Below are 19,777 nucleotides of genomic sequence, written 5' to 3'. Positions count from 1 at the left end.
TTTATTCTTCAAATTTACCTTTCGTACATTGGTCCGTAATGCTTTTCGATCCCGAGACCCCCATGTTCAACTACTATATAAGTAAGCCTGATACCTCTACTTCAATACACTTTAGTTTAATACCACGACTACTACTACAACTCGGCTTGATACCTCTTCTTCACTATGTATAAGCCTAATATTGCTACTGTAAGTCAGCTTCATACCTCTTATACAATAATTTTAGTTAAATACCACGGACTACTATACAAAAATACCTCGTAAAAAGAAAAACAAAAGGAAAGGAAACAAATATGGCTTTGAACCGGCTTCTGAGCTCATCGATCTGCTTTGTAGTTGCCGTTGAGTCATAGTTTCGGAACACTGGAACGAAACACTTCAATTAGTCTTTCATTCTCTTCGGATACCCGCGCGTGAACCCGTTTCGATACCCCGAGATGGGACTGATGAACTTCCTTAAGAACCCCTGATTTAGTATGTAGTAAATATAAGAGATTAATATTATTCTGCTCTAACAAACTCCGCAGCGCAAGCCCGAGAAAATAAAAGGATTGAGCTTTTTTTTTTTTTAACTGATCTTTTACCTCCTTGTGCTTGTGGTGAGGGTGAATGTGGTACTGATTTTTTTTTTTTTTTTTTGTGTGTGTGTGTGTGTGTGTGTGTGTGTGCGTGCGGGTGGGTGGGTGTGGTTCAGGTCGTTTTTCTTGTTGTTGCTTCTGTTGGTTCCTCTTGTCCTCCATTTATTTTTCATTTTCAGTCTTGTTGGAAATGTTACTTTCGTTAACTTTGTTTTTTCGTATTTTTCTTTTCCTTTTATCGTTTTTATTCTTATTATTTTTTCTTCATGTATTTTTCTTTTATGTTCTTTTGTTTCTTTCTGCTTCCATTTGTATTTTTATATTTTCAAACTATTCAGCCATGTATGCGTCCAGCCCCCAGCCCTCGCCTTGTCGTGTTCTCGCCTCCTTGTTGCTCTGCGGAGGCGGGCGAGAGCAATGCTTTATGAGAGCATCGTGTCAAGACTTGAGCTAGTGACCCAAGGAGCCGTGTGACCAGACCTCGCTGTGCCTCACCAAAATATATCCCGAGCTCCTGAGGACACTCTTGGTGGTCGTTTGGAGAATGAAGAAAAATCTCTCGGGAAAACAAGTGTGTCAAGGCTTTAAGACGCTGTTTCTCTCCATTATGTCCTCGCCCCTCTCAAGGACATCTAAAAGGGCTGTGCCGTACTTATACGAAGTGATATGCTGCCCATATTGAACAGGAGTGTACATATTATGATACATCTTCAGCTGCTTCATGAGTGAATACCACATTGCGGGAGGGGTGGAGACATGAGTTAGCAAGTTCAAAAGAGCAGCCTGCATGGTCACAGAAGTAAGAGGTAAAAAGAGAAGCAACAATGCGGCGGAATTTAAAGAGTTAAAAGACAATCAATAATTGGAATGGAGTTGATGAGGTGAATTACAACCTCATGATTAACGTAATCATGTATCGATTTTTTTTCTTTTGTCCGAGTGTGTGCAACAGTCAACGTTCATGGTTACGGAAAACACTGATAAGCATAGCGCCAGTCTGTAATACAAAATCCAATATGCGTTCATTATTTCTGTATTCTTAAAACATAACGTTGAATTTTGAGTTTATCCTTATTCTTTGTTTGTCTTTATATAAGATTAACGAATATGGCTCAACGTCCAGATAAATACTGGGAACGTGGTCACACGCTTGGTGCTCCGCCTCCAGAACAAGTCAAGCAATTACGGCAAAGCTTAATTGTGTGTCGCTCCGGTACGCGTCCAAACATTTATTTTTCACAAGTGTAATTAACAAACACTTCTGCTTCGGTCATTCCAGGAAACAAACTGCATGTCCTCGTTGATTCCACGGAACATTTTGCATCCATCCCATTTACCAAAAATATTGCTCTTTTCTATTGAAAGTGTAGGCGGCATTCATAAATCGTGAAAATCGCCTGTTAATCAATGAAAGCAAATGCAGTTATGCCAATAGCAAATGACAAGCAGAATCAAGCCCAAACGTGATAGTAATTAACTCTTGTGTCACATTGCTCGTCATCAAAAGCCTTGGTAAGCAGACCGCCTCACCTAAAGCCTTGGTAAGCACACCGCCTCGCTGAGCCGCGCTGCGCAGCCCAGTAAAGTCATGAGCACACCGATAAAAGGCTTCATAGGTTTGATTAATGTACTTCCGTTGAAGCGTTTGTTACAATAGCAGTTTTTACAGAGGACTAATTAATTCGTAGTATTTTAACGCTGTAAAATCTAAATACCTAGAAAATGTGTCATCCACCTCTGCAAACACATATCCAGTAATGTTTCAGCATATGTTTTCTGCCTCATTGCGCGCACGTAAACACACACACACACACACACACACACACACACACACACACACACACACACACACACACACACACACACACACACACACACACACACACACACACACACACACACACACACACACACACACACGCATTTACTCCATCACCCTGAGCCCCCAACCTCCACCCTGAACCCAACATCCGCCACCTGTAACCTAAGCCCCCAGCTCCCTACCCACAATCTTCACCATCACCTCTAATCTCCCCAAACCCACACCCACTCCCAATCTCCACCCCAACCCCCACCAACCCCTAACCACCACAAACCCCATCAACCCCAAACTTCCACCCAACAACCCCCAACTCTCCAGTCCCCAACCTCCACCCAACAATCCCCAATCTCCACTCACCATTTCTTAACCTCCCACTCCCCAGCCTCCATCTCAACCCCGAGGAGTAAGCGGTGTGGCGGCCTGGCGGTGTGGGAACAGTCTCGGGGTCTGCAAACTCACCCCACTCACAAGTCGGTAGATTAAAATCCCGGTCGGAGTTGGACGTGAAACTCTCAGAACTCAGTTAGCCGTGAGCCTCCTGTTAGGTTATTGACGCATGCTCTTCAGGCCAGGGGAGGGACGTCAATTCTTCAGCCACACACCACATGGCTCTCCTCACCGTTTATCCCCTTGCTGACTTTAATATTTCCAATCACTCTATGGGTATGTTGTCCCCAAGTGAAGATGCACGGGTGTAGCTCGGAATCTAATCATGGGATGTTTTGGAAAATACTTTCATAGTGATTCCCACACAAAATCACCCTCATACACTCTAACCAAACCTTACCTATCCTAAACTAACCTAACCTAACGTTACCTGACCAGTTTAAGAGTACCCGCCACATACCAGTATAGAGAGATTGGTCATACACTGCCGGCTTACTGACCCACTCACTCTCCTGCCTGCACTCCCAATCGATACCACTCACTTTTTTATAAGACACCATTTCACCTATTAAAGCCCACCTGTCTACCTGGCCACGTACATGTTGCCCTCATTGTAAACATCTCTCCGGAATAATTACAGGAGAATATCAAGACATCTCTCCTTCCGAAATTGACCTCGCTTCTGGTCTTTCGTTATTTATTCTATCGCTGCAGCACGGCCTAGCAGACTTCTTTTGTTTTTGTTTTGTTCTTTGCCCTTGAGCTGCTTCCCTTGCTATATAAAAAACATATACTTTGTCTTTACCACCTTCTGTTCTACCATGCCTAGTGTCATCTTCCCCCCCCCCCACCCACCCACCCACCCACCTCGTGAGCAAACAATCCACCAGACCGAAATTGACCTCATTCTTATACTCTTTCGTATGGGCTGTGATTAGCGGTCTTTTTTTCTTCTGAATTATTTTCTGGCCCTTAAGCTTCTTCCTTAACTGTAAAAAAGAAAGACCCGTGACTGCCGTGCCCTCGCCCTCACACTCTCCTCTTCGTCCTCCTCGTCGCGTGCCGTCACTTCTCTCCACGGTGACGAAGGTTCCATCAGTCCAAATTAATTAATGCAGTCCTTCGAAGTCTGAGTTAGGTTATGCCGTTTGTCAGCCTCTCCTACCCTCCCCTCCCCCTTCTGTGTGTGTGTGTGTGTGTGTGTGTGTGTGTGTGTGTGTGTGTGTGTGTGTGTGTGTGTGTGTGTGTGTCGCTTTCTCATGCCACCAGAACGGACGGAAGTCATGGCGGTGTCTGTCTCTCGCCGTTCCTCAGCCCTCCGCCGCCCCTTCACTTCCCGTTCAACTATTCATCGTTCTCTTGATTGCTCTAAATCTTACACGGGTGCTTTGAAAATTAATAAGCCGACTGCAGGTACCATTTTCCTTAGTAAATAAATTAACGACATAGCCCGTAGCCTCTCTCTCTCTCTCTCTCTCTCTCTCTCTCTCTCTCTCTCTCTCTCTCTCTCTCTCTCTCTCTCTCTCTCTCTCTCTCTCTCTCTCTCTCTCTCTCTCTCTCTCTCTCTCTCTCTCTCTCTCTCTCTCTCTCTCTCTCTCTCTCTCCATGATTGCATGCCCGATTCTTCTTCTTCTTCTTCTTCTTCTTCTTCTTCTTCTTCTTCTTCTTCTTCTTCTTCTTCTTCTTCTTCTTCTTCCTTATCTTCTTCTTCCTCCTCCTCTTCCTCCCCCCCACCTTTCGTCCCCCCTCCCCCAGCGCCTCGCCCCTCAGACACACAGGCGTCAAGATCCCTCAAGAGCAGTAAGGTATTTCAGAGTTAGCGTCGCCGTGCGTCATAACTTATTGCCCCGAGTGCCGTGTCCCTTCATCGCTCACTCGCCTCGAATATACCCGCTGAAATATTCGACTCCTGCCTGTCTCCCCGTCGGGCGTGAAAAGCTTGCAAAGTCCTGTCGTTGTCTTTACATGAGGCGAAGAGACGCTGTGTTGCTCAGGACAGCGACATCACGTGCATTATCATAATAAAAGTTTAGTGTTTCGTAAGCTGTAATAAACTGTGAGTGTTATTATATTGTTATACTTAGTTTGGGTTAAGGAGAGCATTGCCCGAGAAGGTGTGTTGCTACAGCCTCATCAGGGCGCGCCGCTCCTTGTGGCGGCTGGGAGCGTGCAGCCTCCCTGGGCCCAGCCGACCCACGCACGGGAGAGTAGTGGAGGTGAAGGTAAGGTTGGGAGCATACGCTATAGCTGCACGGGGCGACGGTGCTCATCTCCGTCCCGCTGGCCTTTCGAGTCTGTGAGATGCGTCCTGTTTACTTGTACATCTCACCAGTGTTTAGATCTTTGGAAACTTTAGAAAGGAATGGAATTTAAAGCTAAGTATAGTTTAGTGTTCACATTCTCCACAAGCTGAGCTGTAAGAAAATTCAACGTTCTTTGCCCACAGACATATTTACCCAATAGTGAAGTGCTTACACATTGTAATAATATTTTGTCTAAAACTATTCTTTTGCATTTCTTCTACATGTTGGTAACATCATAACTGTATACCTATTGTATGAATACGTATAATAATTTCTGCGTTCACAGTTATAAGAAAATGACATTTCAAGAGTTGGAGAAAAGGAAAGTGCTTGCATGGCTATGAGTGTTTACGCTTCTTTTGGATAGATTTGCGGTGTGAAGCCGTTCATGTAGGTGTCAATGTCACTTGCGTCTTGACCCCGGGATCGTGAACCTTCACAGAGCCAGCGTTCGGGGAGGCGGAGGCGCGGGGCTTGAGGAAGCGCGGTCAGGCATATAACCCTAAGCCTTACCCGAGGCCGCCAGCTGCACCGCGACGCACGTGCAATTCCAGGAGATGGGAAAACAAGTATTCCTCTCCGCTCCGTGCCCTCCTCTTACCTATCCTATCCTATCCTATCCTCTTCTTTCTTTTCTACTTCTCTTTTCTTCTCTTTTCTTCTTCTCTTTTTTTCTCTTCTTCTCTTCTCTTTTGTCTTCTCTCTTCTTCTCTTCTTCTCTTCTTCTTCTCTCTCTCTCTCTCTCTCTCTCTCTCTCTCTCTCTCTCTCTCTCTCTCTCTCTCTCTCTCTCTCTCTCTCTCTCTCTCTCTCTCTCTCTCTCTCTCTCTCTCTCTCTCTCTCTCTCTCTCTCCTTCCCCATATGTTCTTACTTAATTGTATTTTTACAGGATTGAGTCAGGATCGTTTTGTCCCATCTTTTCAAACTATTTTATCATATTTTTCCTCAAAGTTGTGAAAGTTTTTGGCACACACGGCTTTTTCGGGTAATAGATTCCACTGGTCTATGGTTCTGCAAAAGGAGCTGAAGATTCTCACATACTCCCTTGATCTTTTTTCATATTCTTATAAATATTCTTCCTGTGCATTTTTCTAATCGGCAAGTTTATGAACGCCCCCTTTTTTTAGTTCGTTGTTTTTCGTTTTCTTCTCGTATTTCAATTCCTCTTTATTCTCTAAGGCTTGTTATACTACCTTGTTGAATCTGTCTACTATTATTTAAGTACTTCCAAATATATCTTCACTTAAGGAGGGATCTTTTTTTGCCATTTCTCTTTTCCCTTCCGTGTTATAAAATGCCGTGGCTGCAGTATTTTAGTCGTCATAATGTGTTTGCACTTCCCAGATGGCTCCTTATTAAGCCAGCCTGCTTGCCCTCGGCTCGACACTCTCAGGTGCTTGTTGCCATTTACTTGATTATTTTTTTAAGTGATTTCCGTAAAAGAAACACATTAATAAATTGTGTTTTCTTCTTAATCACTCGTGTTTTAATAGTGACTGAGCTTGACTAAACTCCGCATAATACACTTAGCGTTTTGATGAGGACGCTGTTGTCTAACATCTTGTCCCCCAAACACCCAAAAAAGCCGGCTGACGCGACGCCTTCTCGGAGACGCCGCCCGCTTAAGACTCGCTACGATACATCTTGCCGGACTGGTGTATGTGTGTGTGTGTGTGTGTGTGTGTTTATTTTGAGCCCTATATCGCCAGTGGGTTTCTTTTTAATTAAAGGAAGGTGGTCGTCCCCTGCCTGTGCTGCAAAGGGTGGATTTCCATGGCATTCCCCTCGTCTCCTGTGATTCACTACTCCGCAATCGCAGTCGAAGCTAGGACTGTTAGTAGTTTAGTATCCATGAGAACAACAACTGTGGACGATGACTCCTTCTCTGTAAGTATTTCTGACCATCATCATCCTCATCATCCTCATCAACAACAACAACTCCAGATTTGGATTCCTGGTTGGATGTCGAGTTGCTTTCAAGCTGCTAATTACCTGTGAGCGCCGAGGTGGTCCCCCGCACACCCCTCTGCATGTGATTACAATAGATTATAAGCGATGTGTAGAGATGTTGAAGCTGTTTGTGCGTCGGTGCTGTTACCTTGCTTTCCCCCCACCACCACCACACACACACACACACACACACACACACACACACACCCTCCCTGTGTCTCATTGCAGCAGCGGTGGGCAGCAGCGTCCATGGACATAAGCTCACTAAACACGCGACTCGCACACACATAGATTGTGACCGCGAGTGCTGAGCCAACTTCCTGGTGGCGGCGAATGTTGCGTAATGGTTGACTGGAGGTTGGCTGTCTTAATTAGCGTCTGTCGTTTTTCCTCGGCTGATTTACTTGATTTGAGCAACACATGGTTTGATTGTTGATTGCCGCAGTTGATGAATGTATCACTTAGGACTGCCAGTGCAAGGGAGTGTCATTTACAGATTTATTTTTTATGGAAATGGAAGCTATTGTACGAGTTGTTATTTATAGATATCAAGGGCATAAAGCTGTGCGAAAAAGGTACGTCCGAGGATAGTTTTAGTAGATATAAATGGAGTTCCAGTCAGTGAAGTGGTGGGACCGTGGGAAGAATTAAAGGGGAGATACCAGGTGGGTGAAAGGCATCGCTTACACCGCGTATGCCAGCCCGTCACGCCTGGTAGTACACAATGTAGGTGTTCTTTTTTTATCAAAGGTGATGGTGACGGTGTGGAAATCACCAGCGGAGTGCAGGAGGAAGATATTTGTCGTCACCTTAAAGAGGGATAAATTCTTAAGACCTGAGATTGGATTTCCTTGTATTGGATATCTGCATATAGCTTTGTGGAGTACTTCAGTATGTCTCGCTAGCATTGATACGCTCCGCAGCACCGTTTGTTGAGGTGCATTGTGTCGCAGGACTAATTAACCGAAGGATGGGAGAGCCGAACGTTCTCAGGTGCTCTACGTTCACTCCCGACAGGCGCCGACCCCCCACCCACACCCACGACCTGCACCTTCTCATACCGACTCACGACATACGGAACACACACACACACACACACACACACACACACACACACACACACACACACACACACAGAGAGAGAGAGAGAGAGAGAGAGAGAGAGAGAGAGAGAGAGAGAGAGAGAGAGAGAGAGAAGAGGGGGAAACCGACCGACAGACAGACAGGCAAGCACACAGACAGGCAGTCAGGCAGGCAGATAGAAAGGTGGGCAGGCAGATAGACAGACAGACAAATGGACAGTCTGAGTTTATTGCCGTTTAAGGTGGATTTGTTTGCTTCAAGCTATGCGTTCCAGTGGTTCTCTATATGTAATATGTATTAAATTCATGATAATGTGAACAATATCATCACAAGTCAGGCCAGTCGTGAACATTGGAAGTTAACATTTTGAAAAACCCACAGCACCGCCAAGCTGATGCACGCTAAGGGAGCAACGCAAATGTAATAACACTGGATCGTATTTTTAGTAATACATAAAACAAGCTGCTTTTGCATCATTTACGTATATAATGTATTAGTCAGGGTTACAGAATACAATGGAAGTTACACATTAGCAAGTCTGTACGATTCAACCACAAAATGAAGTACATATGATTACGTCAATGATTCCTGGCGAGCGTAATCCTAAAAGGTTAGTTGTCGCTGATCAGGCGGAAGTGACTATATTCTGTGAACATAAAAACAAGCAGTGGTTTGTGTTATAATGTTGACAGAATTACATGTATATTTTATTTAGCGGGGACTGTTACATCACACGCCGTGGGGAGGCGGTGGCTGAGTGGTTAGCGTGCCGGATCACGTTTGCCGCGTTCTGGATGATGCGGGTTCGAATCCGCCGTTACCACCTGGGATTTTTCCGTCACCGCCGAGTGGCCTAAGACTACCCACATGCTGTCCTGAAGACCACCTATCAACCCGGACTCTAGAGGAACTGTCCAGGTGAAGTCAAGAATGAGCTCCGGGGGTCAGCATGAGCCAAGAATAGATGGCGCCACTATAAACACTTGCCTGTGCCATGACCGGCTCGGGCCGACCACCAGGCCCCTAAAGCAAGCCTACCGGCGCTATAGCCAGGACGTAAAAGAAGAAAAAAAATAAAGATAAATCAATGCGAAAGGAATGTAAAATGTTTTGTCGCTCAAACACCTGGAAGTGCAGCAGCGGCGGTAACGACGAGAACAACACAACAGCAATAGCGTCACACTCCGGAGGTCGGGGCGGCCAGAATATAGTGAAGGATGCGCGCCTCCGAACCCCCGTCCCGTCCAGTGGTTGTCAAGTCTGAGGGAAGTACACGTGACAATTAGTAACCGTGTGACTGGCCGGTGTCAGGGGCCGCGTGTCCGCTCCGACTGACTCGCCGTCCGTCCCTCCAACCCCGTGCGAGTATTCATCAGCACGAGGCGCCTCCCGTTGTGTAGGGGCCGTGCACGCAGCAACTGGCCCGCCCTTGAGAGAGACAGAGAGAGACAGGAGAGAGAGAGAGAGAGAGAGAGAGAGAGAGAGAGAGAGAGAGAGAGAGAGAGAGAGAGAGAGAGAGAGAGAGAGAGAGAGAGAGAGAGAGAGAGAGAGAGGCTGTTCCCTAAGCATCACCTACTAGTAGTCTGTGTTTGGCTGTAATCACTGTGTTTACCGCTACGTACTCCCGCTCCCCTTCCTCCTCGTAATATTTACACTTGGGCATCGGGAAGGATAATCCAGCCCTGCTCGTTCCCCCCCCCCCCTCTCCCCCCACCCGCCCTTGGCCCTGCTCCTCCCCGCGGGTTCGGACTACTGTAATCTCGACTTACAGCGGCACTAATTTCCGTGCAAGTAATAGTCTGAGGGAAGCTTATTGGATTAAGGCACGAAATCCTCAACCCTCTCTGTGTGTCTTTAAAAAACATTTAGCGAGATTTCGGCGGAGGTCTTCCCGTCAGTTGTGAGCGGCGAGGAGCGTCGGCAAGGCAACTCCGCCAAGGTTAGGACTTAGGACGTTGCTCGCCGCGTTGTAAAACCCTCTGCGCAGGACTCGGTAAGCCTCGTGCCATCAAAGAAGCCTTTCCAGCACCGCCACGAGCATCTTGGCATCCAGCGGGGCCTCGAGGGATGAATCTGTCGCCGCGAGGTGAGGATGACGGAAGGCGCCGAGTCACGTATTTCCATTCACTCCTGTGGGACGCGGCGGGCGGCTTGACGGCGTCCCTCACCACTCCAGGCTCCGAGCAAGACAAAGGTGGCTTCCACTTCCCCGTATCTCAGCGCAAGACATTGACGGCAAAAATGGGAAAAAATGGAGGAAAAACACGCGAGGAAAATTACGCTGACGGAATCCTGAGGGGGAGGTAATAAGCCCAAGACTTTATGAAGAGAAAGAGAGAACTTGATTAGTGCCGTTTAATTATTTCCTCTCGTGTTTCCTTGTTCCCTGGAGAGTTTTGTGGGCATATGATTTTTTTTCCTTTATATGTGGGCCAACGTAGGTAGTGGCAGAGAGAGAGAGAGAGAGAGAGAGAGAGAGAGAGAGAACACGACAAAACACTCCGCCAGAAACTCACACTAACGTCTCCTTCGCAGCCCAGAAATGTCCTTCAGGCGAGTCTTACCTTCGTTTAAGTTGCAACGTGTGTGTGTGTGTGTGTGTGTGTGTGTGTGTGTGTGTGTGTGTGTGTGTTTGCTATACTCCTTAATTCCCCTCCAGCTCACTTTTTTTTTCTTTCATCGTCTCCGTTGTCCTACTCTCTCCCCTCCTCCGCCTCTTCCCTCTCCTCCTCCTCTTTCTTCTTCTTCGTCTTCTCTTCTTCTTCTTCTTCATCCTTGTCCTTTCGTCCATCCCATCAAAATGAAATCCAATCGCCTCACACACACCGTCAGTCTGTTTTGGTGTTCACGACGCTTTCTTCGCTACCCCGAGGCGATAATGCCGGAGATTGTGAAAGGGTTTACTTACTGGCATAATAACAGCCAGAGATGTAGTCGTAGTATTAGGAGGAGGAGGAGGAGGAGGAGAGGAAAAGTAGGTTCTATTTTTATTATTATCATTATTAGTATATTAGTATTAACATTATCATTATCATTATCATCATCAGTAATTGTTGTAGTAGTAGTAGTAGTAGTAGTAGTAGTAGTAGTAGTAGTAGCAGGAACAGCAGTAAGCAGCAGGGTGTGGTCCGGAGAGGCGGCCTATGACCCAGCGGGGGCGGCGGTAGTCAGCTGCTGCTCGCGTGACTCAGCAGCTCAAAAAATATCTATTAACCCGCTCTTTACTGTTTCAACCAACTCTCCCAGGACTTGTGCCGCCCCACCGCAATGTTCCTCCCTACCCTCCAGCCGCCCCAGGCCACTCAGCCCCTCCCTGATCCCCCCTTACCCCCTGCCCGTCGCTCTGTTGGCCGGCCGTATAGAATATTGGGTGGTGGCCCGGGGACCATGTGCAGTCGTCTTGTGCCGCGTCCATTCTCGCCTCGCATGGCATTGATGAACTTCCTATCGTGCCGGCTGGGGTCCCTGGTCAGCGCGCCAGGCTGCAGCTCCGTGGACCTCCTGTGGCCTATACATTGGCTAGTTTGTCTTGCACGTCATGTTAAGAGGGAGGAGAGGGGTTTTCTAGTATGTCAGCGCGCTATTCCCTGTGTAAGAGAAACTGGCAGTGGTATTTTAACAATGTCGACTTTTCTTGTTATTTGAGTAAAGTTACAAATGCACTCGTGTTGGTTGAGTTATCTGTCCCAGAAAGCCGAAGTGAGCGATGTGATGAGTCTCTTCTCTTTGGCTTGAATCAAATGAACGTCACACATGAAGCGCCTGTTTCCTCCCTCATGTGTCCCGCCCACCTAGTTGATTACGGGCCGGCTGCTGCCTCCTCCACTCTCCCAGGTTCATAACTTGCGCTCGCTCAGTGTGCCGCGAGCCGCCGTCTGTGGAGTAACGTGCCACGCCGCCGCTCTCATCCGCCCTCTGGTCCCCTCTCGGGCCGCGCATCGGCTGCCTTGCCGCGCGACCCTAACCCTTCCCTCCCCGCCCTTCCAAGCACTTTGTGGATGGGAAGCAGGTGTGCCGAGTCCAGTGTAAGTCGTCTGTTGCTGGAAAAAGACAAACTTCATTAGAAATAGTGGCGTGTATGTGTGACTGGAGGCCGTGAGTGACCCCCGCCCCCGTCTGTCTGCTGAGAAAACCTCGTAGCGCATTTGCCGTGCCTCCCTCCAGTGTCCAGGCTTTGACAACTTAGTTATGTCATCTGACATGCTGAACACGCAGTTGTATGGTTGACGAGCTCGTGTGATTGGTGGCGGCAAAGGAACACATTGCACTTGTTTGGTTCGACCGTGACACAACTCAATCTGCGGGAGCGTTGAGCGGCGGGAGCTCCCGCTGGTGTGTCGGCCTGGAAGTGGCAGCCACTGAGGGAGTGCTGCCCGAAGATGGGCATTTTGTGCTTCAACAGGAAGAAATTTTTAACGTCAGCAAGAGAACTTGGTAACACCTAGACGGAAAATAAAGATGAGATATAGTTACTGTAGCATCAAGTGCATGGTTTCTAGTAATAAATTTATCCTAACAGTGACCATGATGTGAACAAAGTTCATACAAGAAAAGATATTTAAGAAACTGAGTGGCAAGCAGTGAACGAGTGCTGGTGATTGAGTCTCACAGGTGCTGAAGATAAACCTTTAATTCAGTCACATAAAAGATTCGATTTTTTCTTGCGAAAAGCTCATCGCCGCATCTCACTCGGGAGGAAGAGATCCTTAAACTCTGAAACTGAAAACGAGTGCTCCTTCCTCAGAGAGAGTTTCCTCCTCCTCCTCCTTCTCCTCCTCCTCCTCCCCCCTACCCTCTCCTCCTTCCTACACATCCTCCTGGGTGTAAAGCCGTCGGAACCGTTTGCCTCTTTCCAAGCGGTGTAATTTCTGAAATCTGAACCAGTTTGGTGGAGTCGCAGGGAGATTTGGGGATCCACGAGAACGGTCGCCTAAAGTTTTCCAGAAATTAGATCCTCCAGTTTTACTCGCTAACTTTCAGAAAATTATAACCAGTCTTTTTTGAGCTGGTCTTTTATCGGTGTGTTCTCAATTTACGGCGGTCGTTTATCACGGTGCCTAATAGCGGGGCGGAGCGAGCGGCTGTGGGCCGGGGAGGATATTCATGTTTGCAAGTAAATAGAGAAACGGTTAGAGGTGTGTGGTTCTCACCTTGTCCCGTGTTGATAGAATTCCCTAGTGTAGTGAAATTGCTCCAGTGAAAGATTTAGTGATCAAATATAAGGAAGTTGACTGAAGATAAGATAACAGTAAACCCTTCACGGATGACTCACAACCCAAGATAACAATACGATAAGCTCCTGATAACAGCTGTCACCGTAAGAGTTAACACTAAGAACCTGCACGAACTGGACTCATACCAACAAGCGTCGAAGTCCACTGGTGTTCTTCCGCCCTTGCTCCTCCACCTCCTCCGCCTCACACACATCAATGAAGCGAGCGAGCCGTGAGGGCGTGTGGTGGCCCGGGAGCGGCGGTGGTGTGATGGTGATGACGGGCAAGATGACGATGACGATGGCGGGGCTGCTGGTGACGCTGCTCTGCATGCCCCACGCCCCCGCCACGGCCAGGGTCGAAGGTGAGTACCTGTGGGGGTGTATTGGGTGCAGCGGGCGGGGGCGGGAGCCATTAGTTACCTTCCCGGGTTATTACCATTCAGGTGTCATTTGTGAAGGACCAATGAACCTCTCCTCTTTAATTTGTCCCAGAAAATTGCTCACTTATTCTAAAAAAGTATGCACGTGATTCCCGATTATTAACTCATCGTGTAATTGTTCCCCTTCTCTTCACGTTGTACCTTTAAAAGAGTTTCGGGTGAACGGCACGTCACTCGCGGCGGTTATATTCCCACCTCGGTGCGTCCTGCCGCCCTAATGGAGGGAATTTATTAGCTGAGCTCTCACGTGATTTCAGGAAATTTGGTATTCAGTCAGGGCCTCAGTCAGTCCCGCGGCGCGAGAAAAAGACATCCAGACCCTGAAAGGAAGGTTTGCACGAGTGGAAGTGTACCAATCTTTCTTCCTTTCATTACGTTTTACCTGTGACGTGGTGTGTGTACTGATCCTTCGTTTTCTTTGTCGTTTTCTGTGTGACGAGCAGTGTTTTTTTTTTTTTTTTTGGGGGGGGGGAGGAGGAGGTGTGGCGAGCAGCGTTTTCTCTGCGTGTGTGTGTATGTTAGCCTTCCTCGCATTAGTGTTTCATTGGCCATGCAGTGCGGTGTGTGTTTTCCATGGCATTATTAGGAACTCCTGAATAATATATCTGTCGTGTTTTCTTGACGTTCAGCCATAGATACACAATATTAAGTAGACGTTTTCACTCCTTCATTGTATCTCTCGGGTGTAATTAGTCACCTGTTTATGGAAATGGAGAAGAGACGCCATCTAATATCTATGAAACCAGCAAGACTGATCGGTTTCGCCCTTCACCTTGTTTGCTCGCAGTAAGATATTTTCATCACCTAATGCGATTGTCTCTTGAAATACTGTGGCAGAGATTTGTCTGCGTCTCGTTCATTTTCTTTCATCGTTCCAATTTCTCCTGACTTGCTTCCTCTCCCTTGCTGCAATAACGTCATCGGAAACTGAAAACACATCGCCTTCTTCCCCGCACGCATTCAGGATCCCAGTTCAATTAAAGGGTTGATAATGAAGTCTCCCCACTTAGGGCACGGAAGAAGCCTCGCAGGTTAGCAGTCGGAATTAATTTGCCTCCGGGAGAAGACCTGCCTATTTTTACGTCTGCCTGAATGGTGCAAATTTAGCTAAGTAAGAAACGCCCGCACGTGACAAGCCTCCGCCTAGCAGGGAGACACTTGGAGCGTCACCTAAGACAAACCCGAGGGATCCAGGACGGTCTGCCTAATTGCCTGCCGCCACACGCCGCCTCGGAGCAGCGGGGTGTGGGTGCACGGCGGCGTGGCGGGGCCGTGATGCACGAGCCAGCTGCGTCGCTCCAGCCATTATGAGCCAGCTGAGGCAGGGGGGGGAGGCTGCTGGGCTGCCCCCCGCCCCGGACCCTCCCTGGACTGTGCCCTGTCTCAAGTGTGGCCTGGTGGGCATACTTGCAAGTGACAGGGATGCTGCAATCAAACTGTATGCCAGTCAATGTCATGCTGCATGCCAGGCTTAAAAAAATGGCTCACTGTTTTGGATGCCGTATTAAAATAAATAAGCGGATAACAAGTTTCAGATAGGTACGAAAATTATCTTTCCAGCCGTGATTTCGTCCGTAAAAAAATATTTCATTAGCCTTTGCTTCAGGAACACGGAACATGTTTTTCCCTCGTTCTTTAATGATTGTAGCAACAGCATGCACAGAGCGAATCTTTTCGTGGCCCGCTCCGCTGCCCGGCTTGAGACAAAATTTAACTAAAGCACAATTCCCAAAGGCTCAGCTTACATGAATTTCACACTCTTGCCACATTCTTTCGTCGGAAAAAAAAACTAATAACTTCCTAAAAATATTTCGGCGCTGGATGAAATGATTTTTCTTTCCACCTGTGCGGCTCACCTGGTGTAAAGTTTCAGCGCCGCGTGCCTGCTAATAGGCTTCCTCCAAAATTATTCTTAAAGTCTGGAATATTTTCACTTGTGAGTTATAAAGCAGGGCGCTCGCCTTGCTAAATTTGTAAAGAAGAAAAGATTAAGAGTATTATTTTGCACGATGTTGCTTTCTCTATAATGAGGCACATATACTAATAATAATGTTCTTCCTTGTTAATAATTAGATACCGATCGGACGGGCGTTATATATTTCAGATAAAGCAGCTGAGGAAAAACGAGTAAAAGGCAGCGTGCGTTCTGCTCACTGCTCCGAAACAAAGCTACATTACCTTCTCTTTCTGTGCCATTATTCGAGGGTCTTTTAAAGATAGTAGCGGCTTTGCGATCACCCGCATGCCTGTGCCCCGGTAATGGTGTTTCTCTCATCCTCTGAGCCTTACTTATGCAAAGGCTCTTCTCCCGGAGGAGCAGGACGGAGTGCAGGAAGGCGTTGTATGCATGGCCCTGTCAGGGAGTGTCGGGGCGAGGAAGTCGTGCCGCCTGAGAGAGAGAGAGAGAGAGAGAGAGAGAGAGAGAGAGAGAGAGAGAGAGAGAGAGAGAGAGAGAGAGAGAGAGAGAGAGAGAGAGAGAGAGACAGACACAAACATACAAACAAACAAACAAACTGATGAAAAGGCATACAAAGAGACTGACTAAAGGAAAGACCGATAGATAGACAGGCAGACTGACAGACACAAACATAGGAAGACCGATAAACAGACACTGCAGACAAAAAGACAGACAGACAAAGCTTAGGAACACTGCGGGAAAGAAAATTCTATCAAGATTCGGACCAAAAATAAAAATACCCTCGAAAAAAAATAATAATGACTTCGTTATGCTTAAAGAGATCCCAGACTTTTGACATGTTGGAGAATGAGAAACCCAGAGAGAGAGAGAGAGAGAGAGAGAGAGAGAGAGAGAGAGAGAGGAGGACGAATAGCTGGCGTGACCCCCGAGGGAAAGAATCTGCAGAGGACAACATGAGCCTTTCTAGCTTGCATGGTGAGGGAGACTGTAGGGGCGGGGGGAGGAGGAGCTAGAGGCGGGGGAGGGATGGGAGGAGAAGCAGCAGTGCAAGAGGTGGGGGAGCAAGGTGAGGGGAAGAAGGAGGAGCAGGAGGTAGGGGGAGGGGTGTGGGGAGATGGGGGACTAGGGAGCAGGAGGTGGGGAAGGGGTGGAGGGATCAGGAAAGGGGAGGAGGGAAGTAGGTAGAGGAGTCTGAAGCTGGAGTGGGGGAGCAGGAGGTGAGGGAGTAGGATGACAGAAGAAGTAGGAGGTGGGAAAAGGGGGAGGGAAAGAGAAAGGGGGTGAGGGAACCTGTCGCTGCTCTTGTCATTGATGGGGAAATAATGTAAAGCTGTCATCGTGCGTAATGTTTGTACATTCGGATATGATCGATGGTGTTAGTGGTGTGCTTACTCCTCTCATTAATTGCAGGTCACTGTGTCTGTTTTCCTGTTGGTTTGTATTATGTATGTCTCTCCTTCTGCCTCTCTGTCTCTCTCTCTCCATTTCTGTATGCGTCTTGGTTGTCTGTGTGTGTGTGTGTGTGTGTGTGAGAGAGAGAGAGAGAGAGAGAGAGAGAGAGAGAGAGAGAGAGAGAGAGAGAGAGAGAGAGAGAGAGTTATAGTGTAGCGTTACAAAGTCATCTGCCCTACATGCTCCTTCGCCTGCTCCCCATCGGTCTAGCGGTGACGTGCTGGACTCCCCCTCCGCGGCCCCACCAGCTGCTGCCCGGCTCCCCTTCCCTCGCCCTGTCAAAGTCACACAACGCTGTCATTTCCATTACCTCAGTTTTATTTGTTCACTCGTTGTTGTACTTATTCTGAACGTTTCTATTCATACACTTTTGCTGTCATAATTCTCCCCTAGTGACTTTTTCATTGGGCTTCCTCACCCTTGAAAATAGCTTATCTTAATTCGCTTTACTGGTCCTCCGTTGTTATAGTTATTCAGGATGTTTCTATTTTCACTCATACTGTCATAGATTCCCACCGAGGCTTTTTCACTGACCTTCCACTCTCTTTGAAAATAACTTATCTTAATTCGCTTCACCGGACCTTCGTTATTATAATTACTCAGGATGGTCTTAATTCACGACTCGCAGCATGGGTTCACAAAAGGTAGGTCATGCCTCACCAATCTCTTGTCCTTCTCCAATAAAGTATTTGAGGCGGTTGACAGAGATGAAAAATATGATGTAATCTATCTTGATTTTAGTAAAGCGTTTGACAAAGTTCCTCACCAACGACTGTTGCTTAAATTACAGGCTCACGGAGTAGAGGGTAAAGTTTTGAACTGGGTCAAGGTGTGGCTTGGCAATAGGAAGCAAAGAGTGCAAATCAATGGTAAAAGATCTGACTGGGGATGTGTTACGAGTGGGGTCCCACAAGGTTCGGTATTAGGTCCACTTTTGTTTATTATTTATATCAATGACTTAGATACAGGAATTAGTAGTGATGTTAGTAAATTTGCAGATGATACCAAGATCGGTAGAGTAATTGAGTCGGATCAGGACGCTAGTATTCTCCAAGGTGAACTCAACAGATTGTATGACTGGGCGGATAAATGGCAGATGGAGTTCAATGTAGGGAAGTGCAGTATTCTGAGTGTAGGTAGGAACAACCCCTCACATAACTATTGCTTAAATGACACTCTCATAAGCAGGTCTGGGTGCGAGAGGGATTTAGGGGTCTTAGTGAGCTCTGATCTCCATCCAAGGGCACAATGCATTCAAGCTAGAAATCGAGCTAATAGGGTACTGGGATTTATTTCAAGGAGCGTAAGCAACAGAAGCCCCGAAGTCTTCCTCAAACTATATTTAGCATTAGTTAGACCTCATCTTGACAATGCGGTTCAGTTCTGGTCACCTTACTATAGAATGGATATCAAAATGTTAGAATCGGTGCAGAGGAGGATGACTAAGATGATTCAGGGTTTAAGAAACTTGCCATACGAGGAAAGACTCAAACAGTTAAACTTGCATTCTCTAGAAAGGCGAAGGGTGCGTGGAGACATGATCGAGGTTTATAAATGGATGAAGGGCTTTAATAAGGGAGACATTCATAAGGTTTTGTTGGTAAGAGAACCGGGTAGGACACGAAGTAATGGGTTTAAACTGGATAAATTCAGATTCAACAGGGACATAGGCAAAAATTGGTTTACTAACAGGGTGGTGGATGAGTGGAATAGGCTTAGCAGTCATGTGGTGAGTGCCAATACAATTGTCACATTCAAAAATTGACTAGATAAATTCATGGACAGCGATATTAGGTGGGGTTAGATACACGGGAGCTTAGGGTCAAAGGTGCTGCCTCGTACAGGCCTACCGGCCTCTTGCAGACTCCTGCGTTCTTATGTTCTTATGTTCTTATCTCTTTACACTCTTCCTGTCATAATTTTTCCCCGAGACTTTTTCACTGACCTTCCACTGCCTGTGAAAATAGACTGTGGGCTTATATCTTTTTCTGGAGGTTGTTATATTTGCTGCACAGATTTAGGTAGTGATCCCCCGCAGGAAGCAATGCATGTCTTGGGGTGTATATTCTGGCGCACTTCCAACCCCACCCCCACCCCAACCCCCGCGATCCATGTGTGTGTGTGTGTAGTGGCGTTGCTCCCTACCCCCATCCCCCCATGATGCCCCTCCGCCAGACCCACGCTTGGCTGACCTTCCTTAATGTTTTGTTTTTAGTCGTCGTCACCTTCTGTAAGTTATGTTCTTAGTCAACGTGACCTTATACAAAGTTCTGTTCTTAGTCGTGAAATTGTATAAAACTATAAAGTTTGTTCTTAGTCCTCACGAAAACCCAAAGAACGGCGTTTTGGGATGGGCCAAGGTGTGAGGCTGTCTCGGCTGCAGTCTCCACTAATCATCATGTGAGCTTTACGTGCTTGAAGAAAATTGACTAAAAAGTGAATAAATAAGATAATGTGCGAATAAAATGACAAACTTTCCCTGCCGCTGCCCGGGGGTATCAAGTTCTCTTATAATATATTAGCGGGATCATTATCTTTAACTGCTGGGAAATGCGAAAATTATGCTGTTCCGTGCTCCAACTTACCACTATTTGCTTTCTCCACCTGATTTGCATAACATTGAAGAGAAA

General features: G+C 47.0%; 1 protein-coding gene across 2 annotated transcripts in view; it reads left to right on the top strand.

Annotated features, from left to right (window-relative positions):
• The first annotated feature begins 11,940 nt into the window (after positions 1–11,940).
• Positions 11,941–19,777, top strand: part of LOC126996493 (alkaline phosphatase-like) — a 245,281-nt gene continuing 237,444 nt past the window's right edge. Inside the window, exons 1-2 of one of the 2 annotated variants that reach the window (XM_050857008.1) lie at positions 11,958–12,147; positions 13,291–13,699. In XM_050857008.1, the coding sequence (XP_050712965.1) occupies positions 13,552–13,699 (148 nt within the window). In that variant the 5' untranslated portion in view covers positions 11,958–12,147; positions 13,291–13,551. Of the gene's footprint in view, positions 13,700–19,777 lie in introns of both variants that reach the window. The other variant, XM_050857006.1, reaches the window with a different exon arrangement.

The sequence above is a fragment of the Eriocheir sinensis genome, chromosome 10 (assembly GCF_024679095.1).
Source record: "Eriocheir sinensis breed Jianghai 21 chromosome 10, ASM2467909v1, whole genome shotgun sequence".
NCBI classification, from domain to species: domain Eukaryota; kingdom Metazoa; phylum Arthropoda; class Malacostraca; order Decapoda; family Varunidae; genus Eriocheir; species Eriocheir sinensis.
The sequence above is the reverse complement of the archived record's forward strand: the minus strand, read 5'-3'. Positions and strand labels throughout refer to the sequence as shown.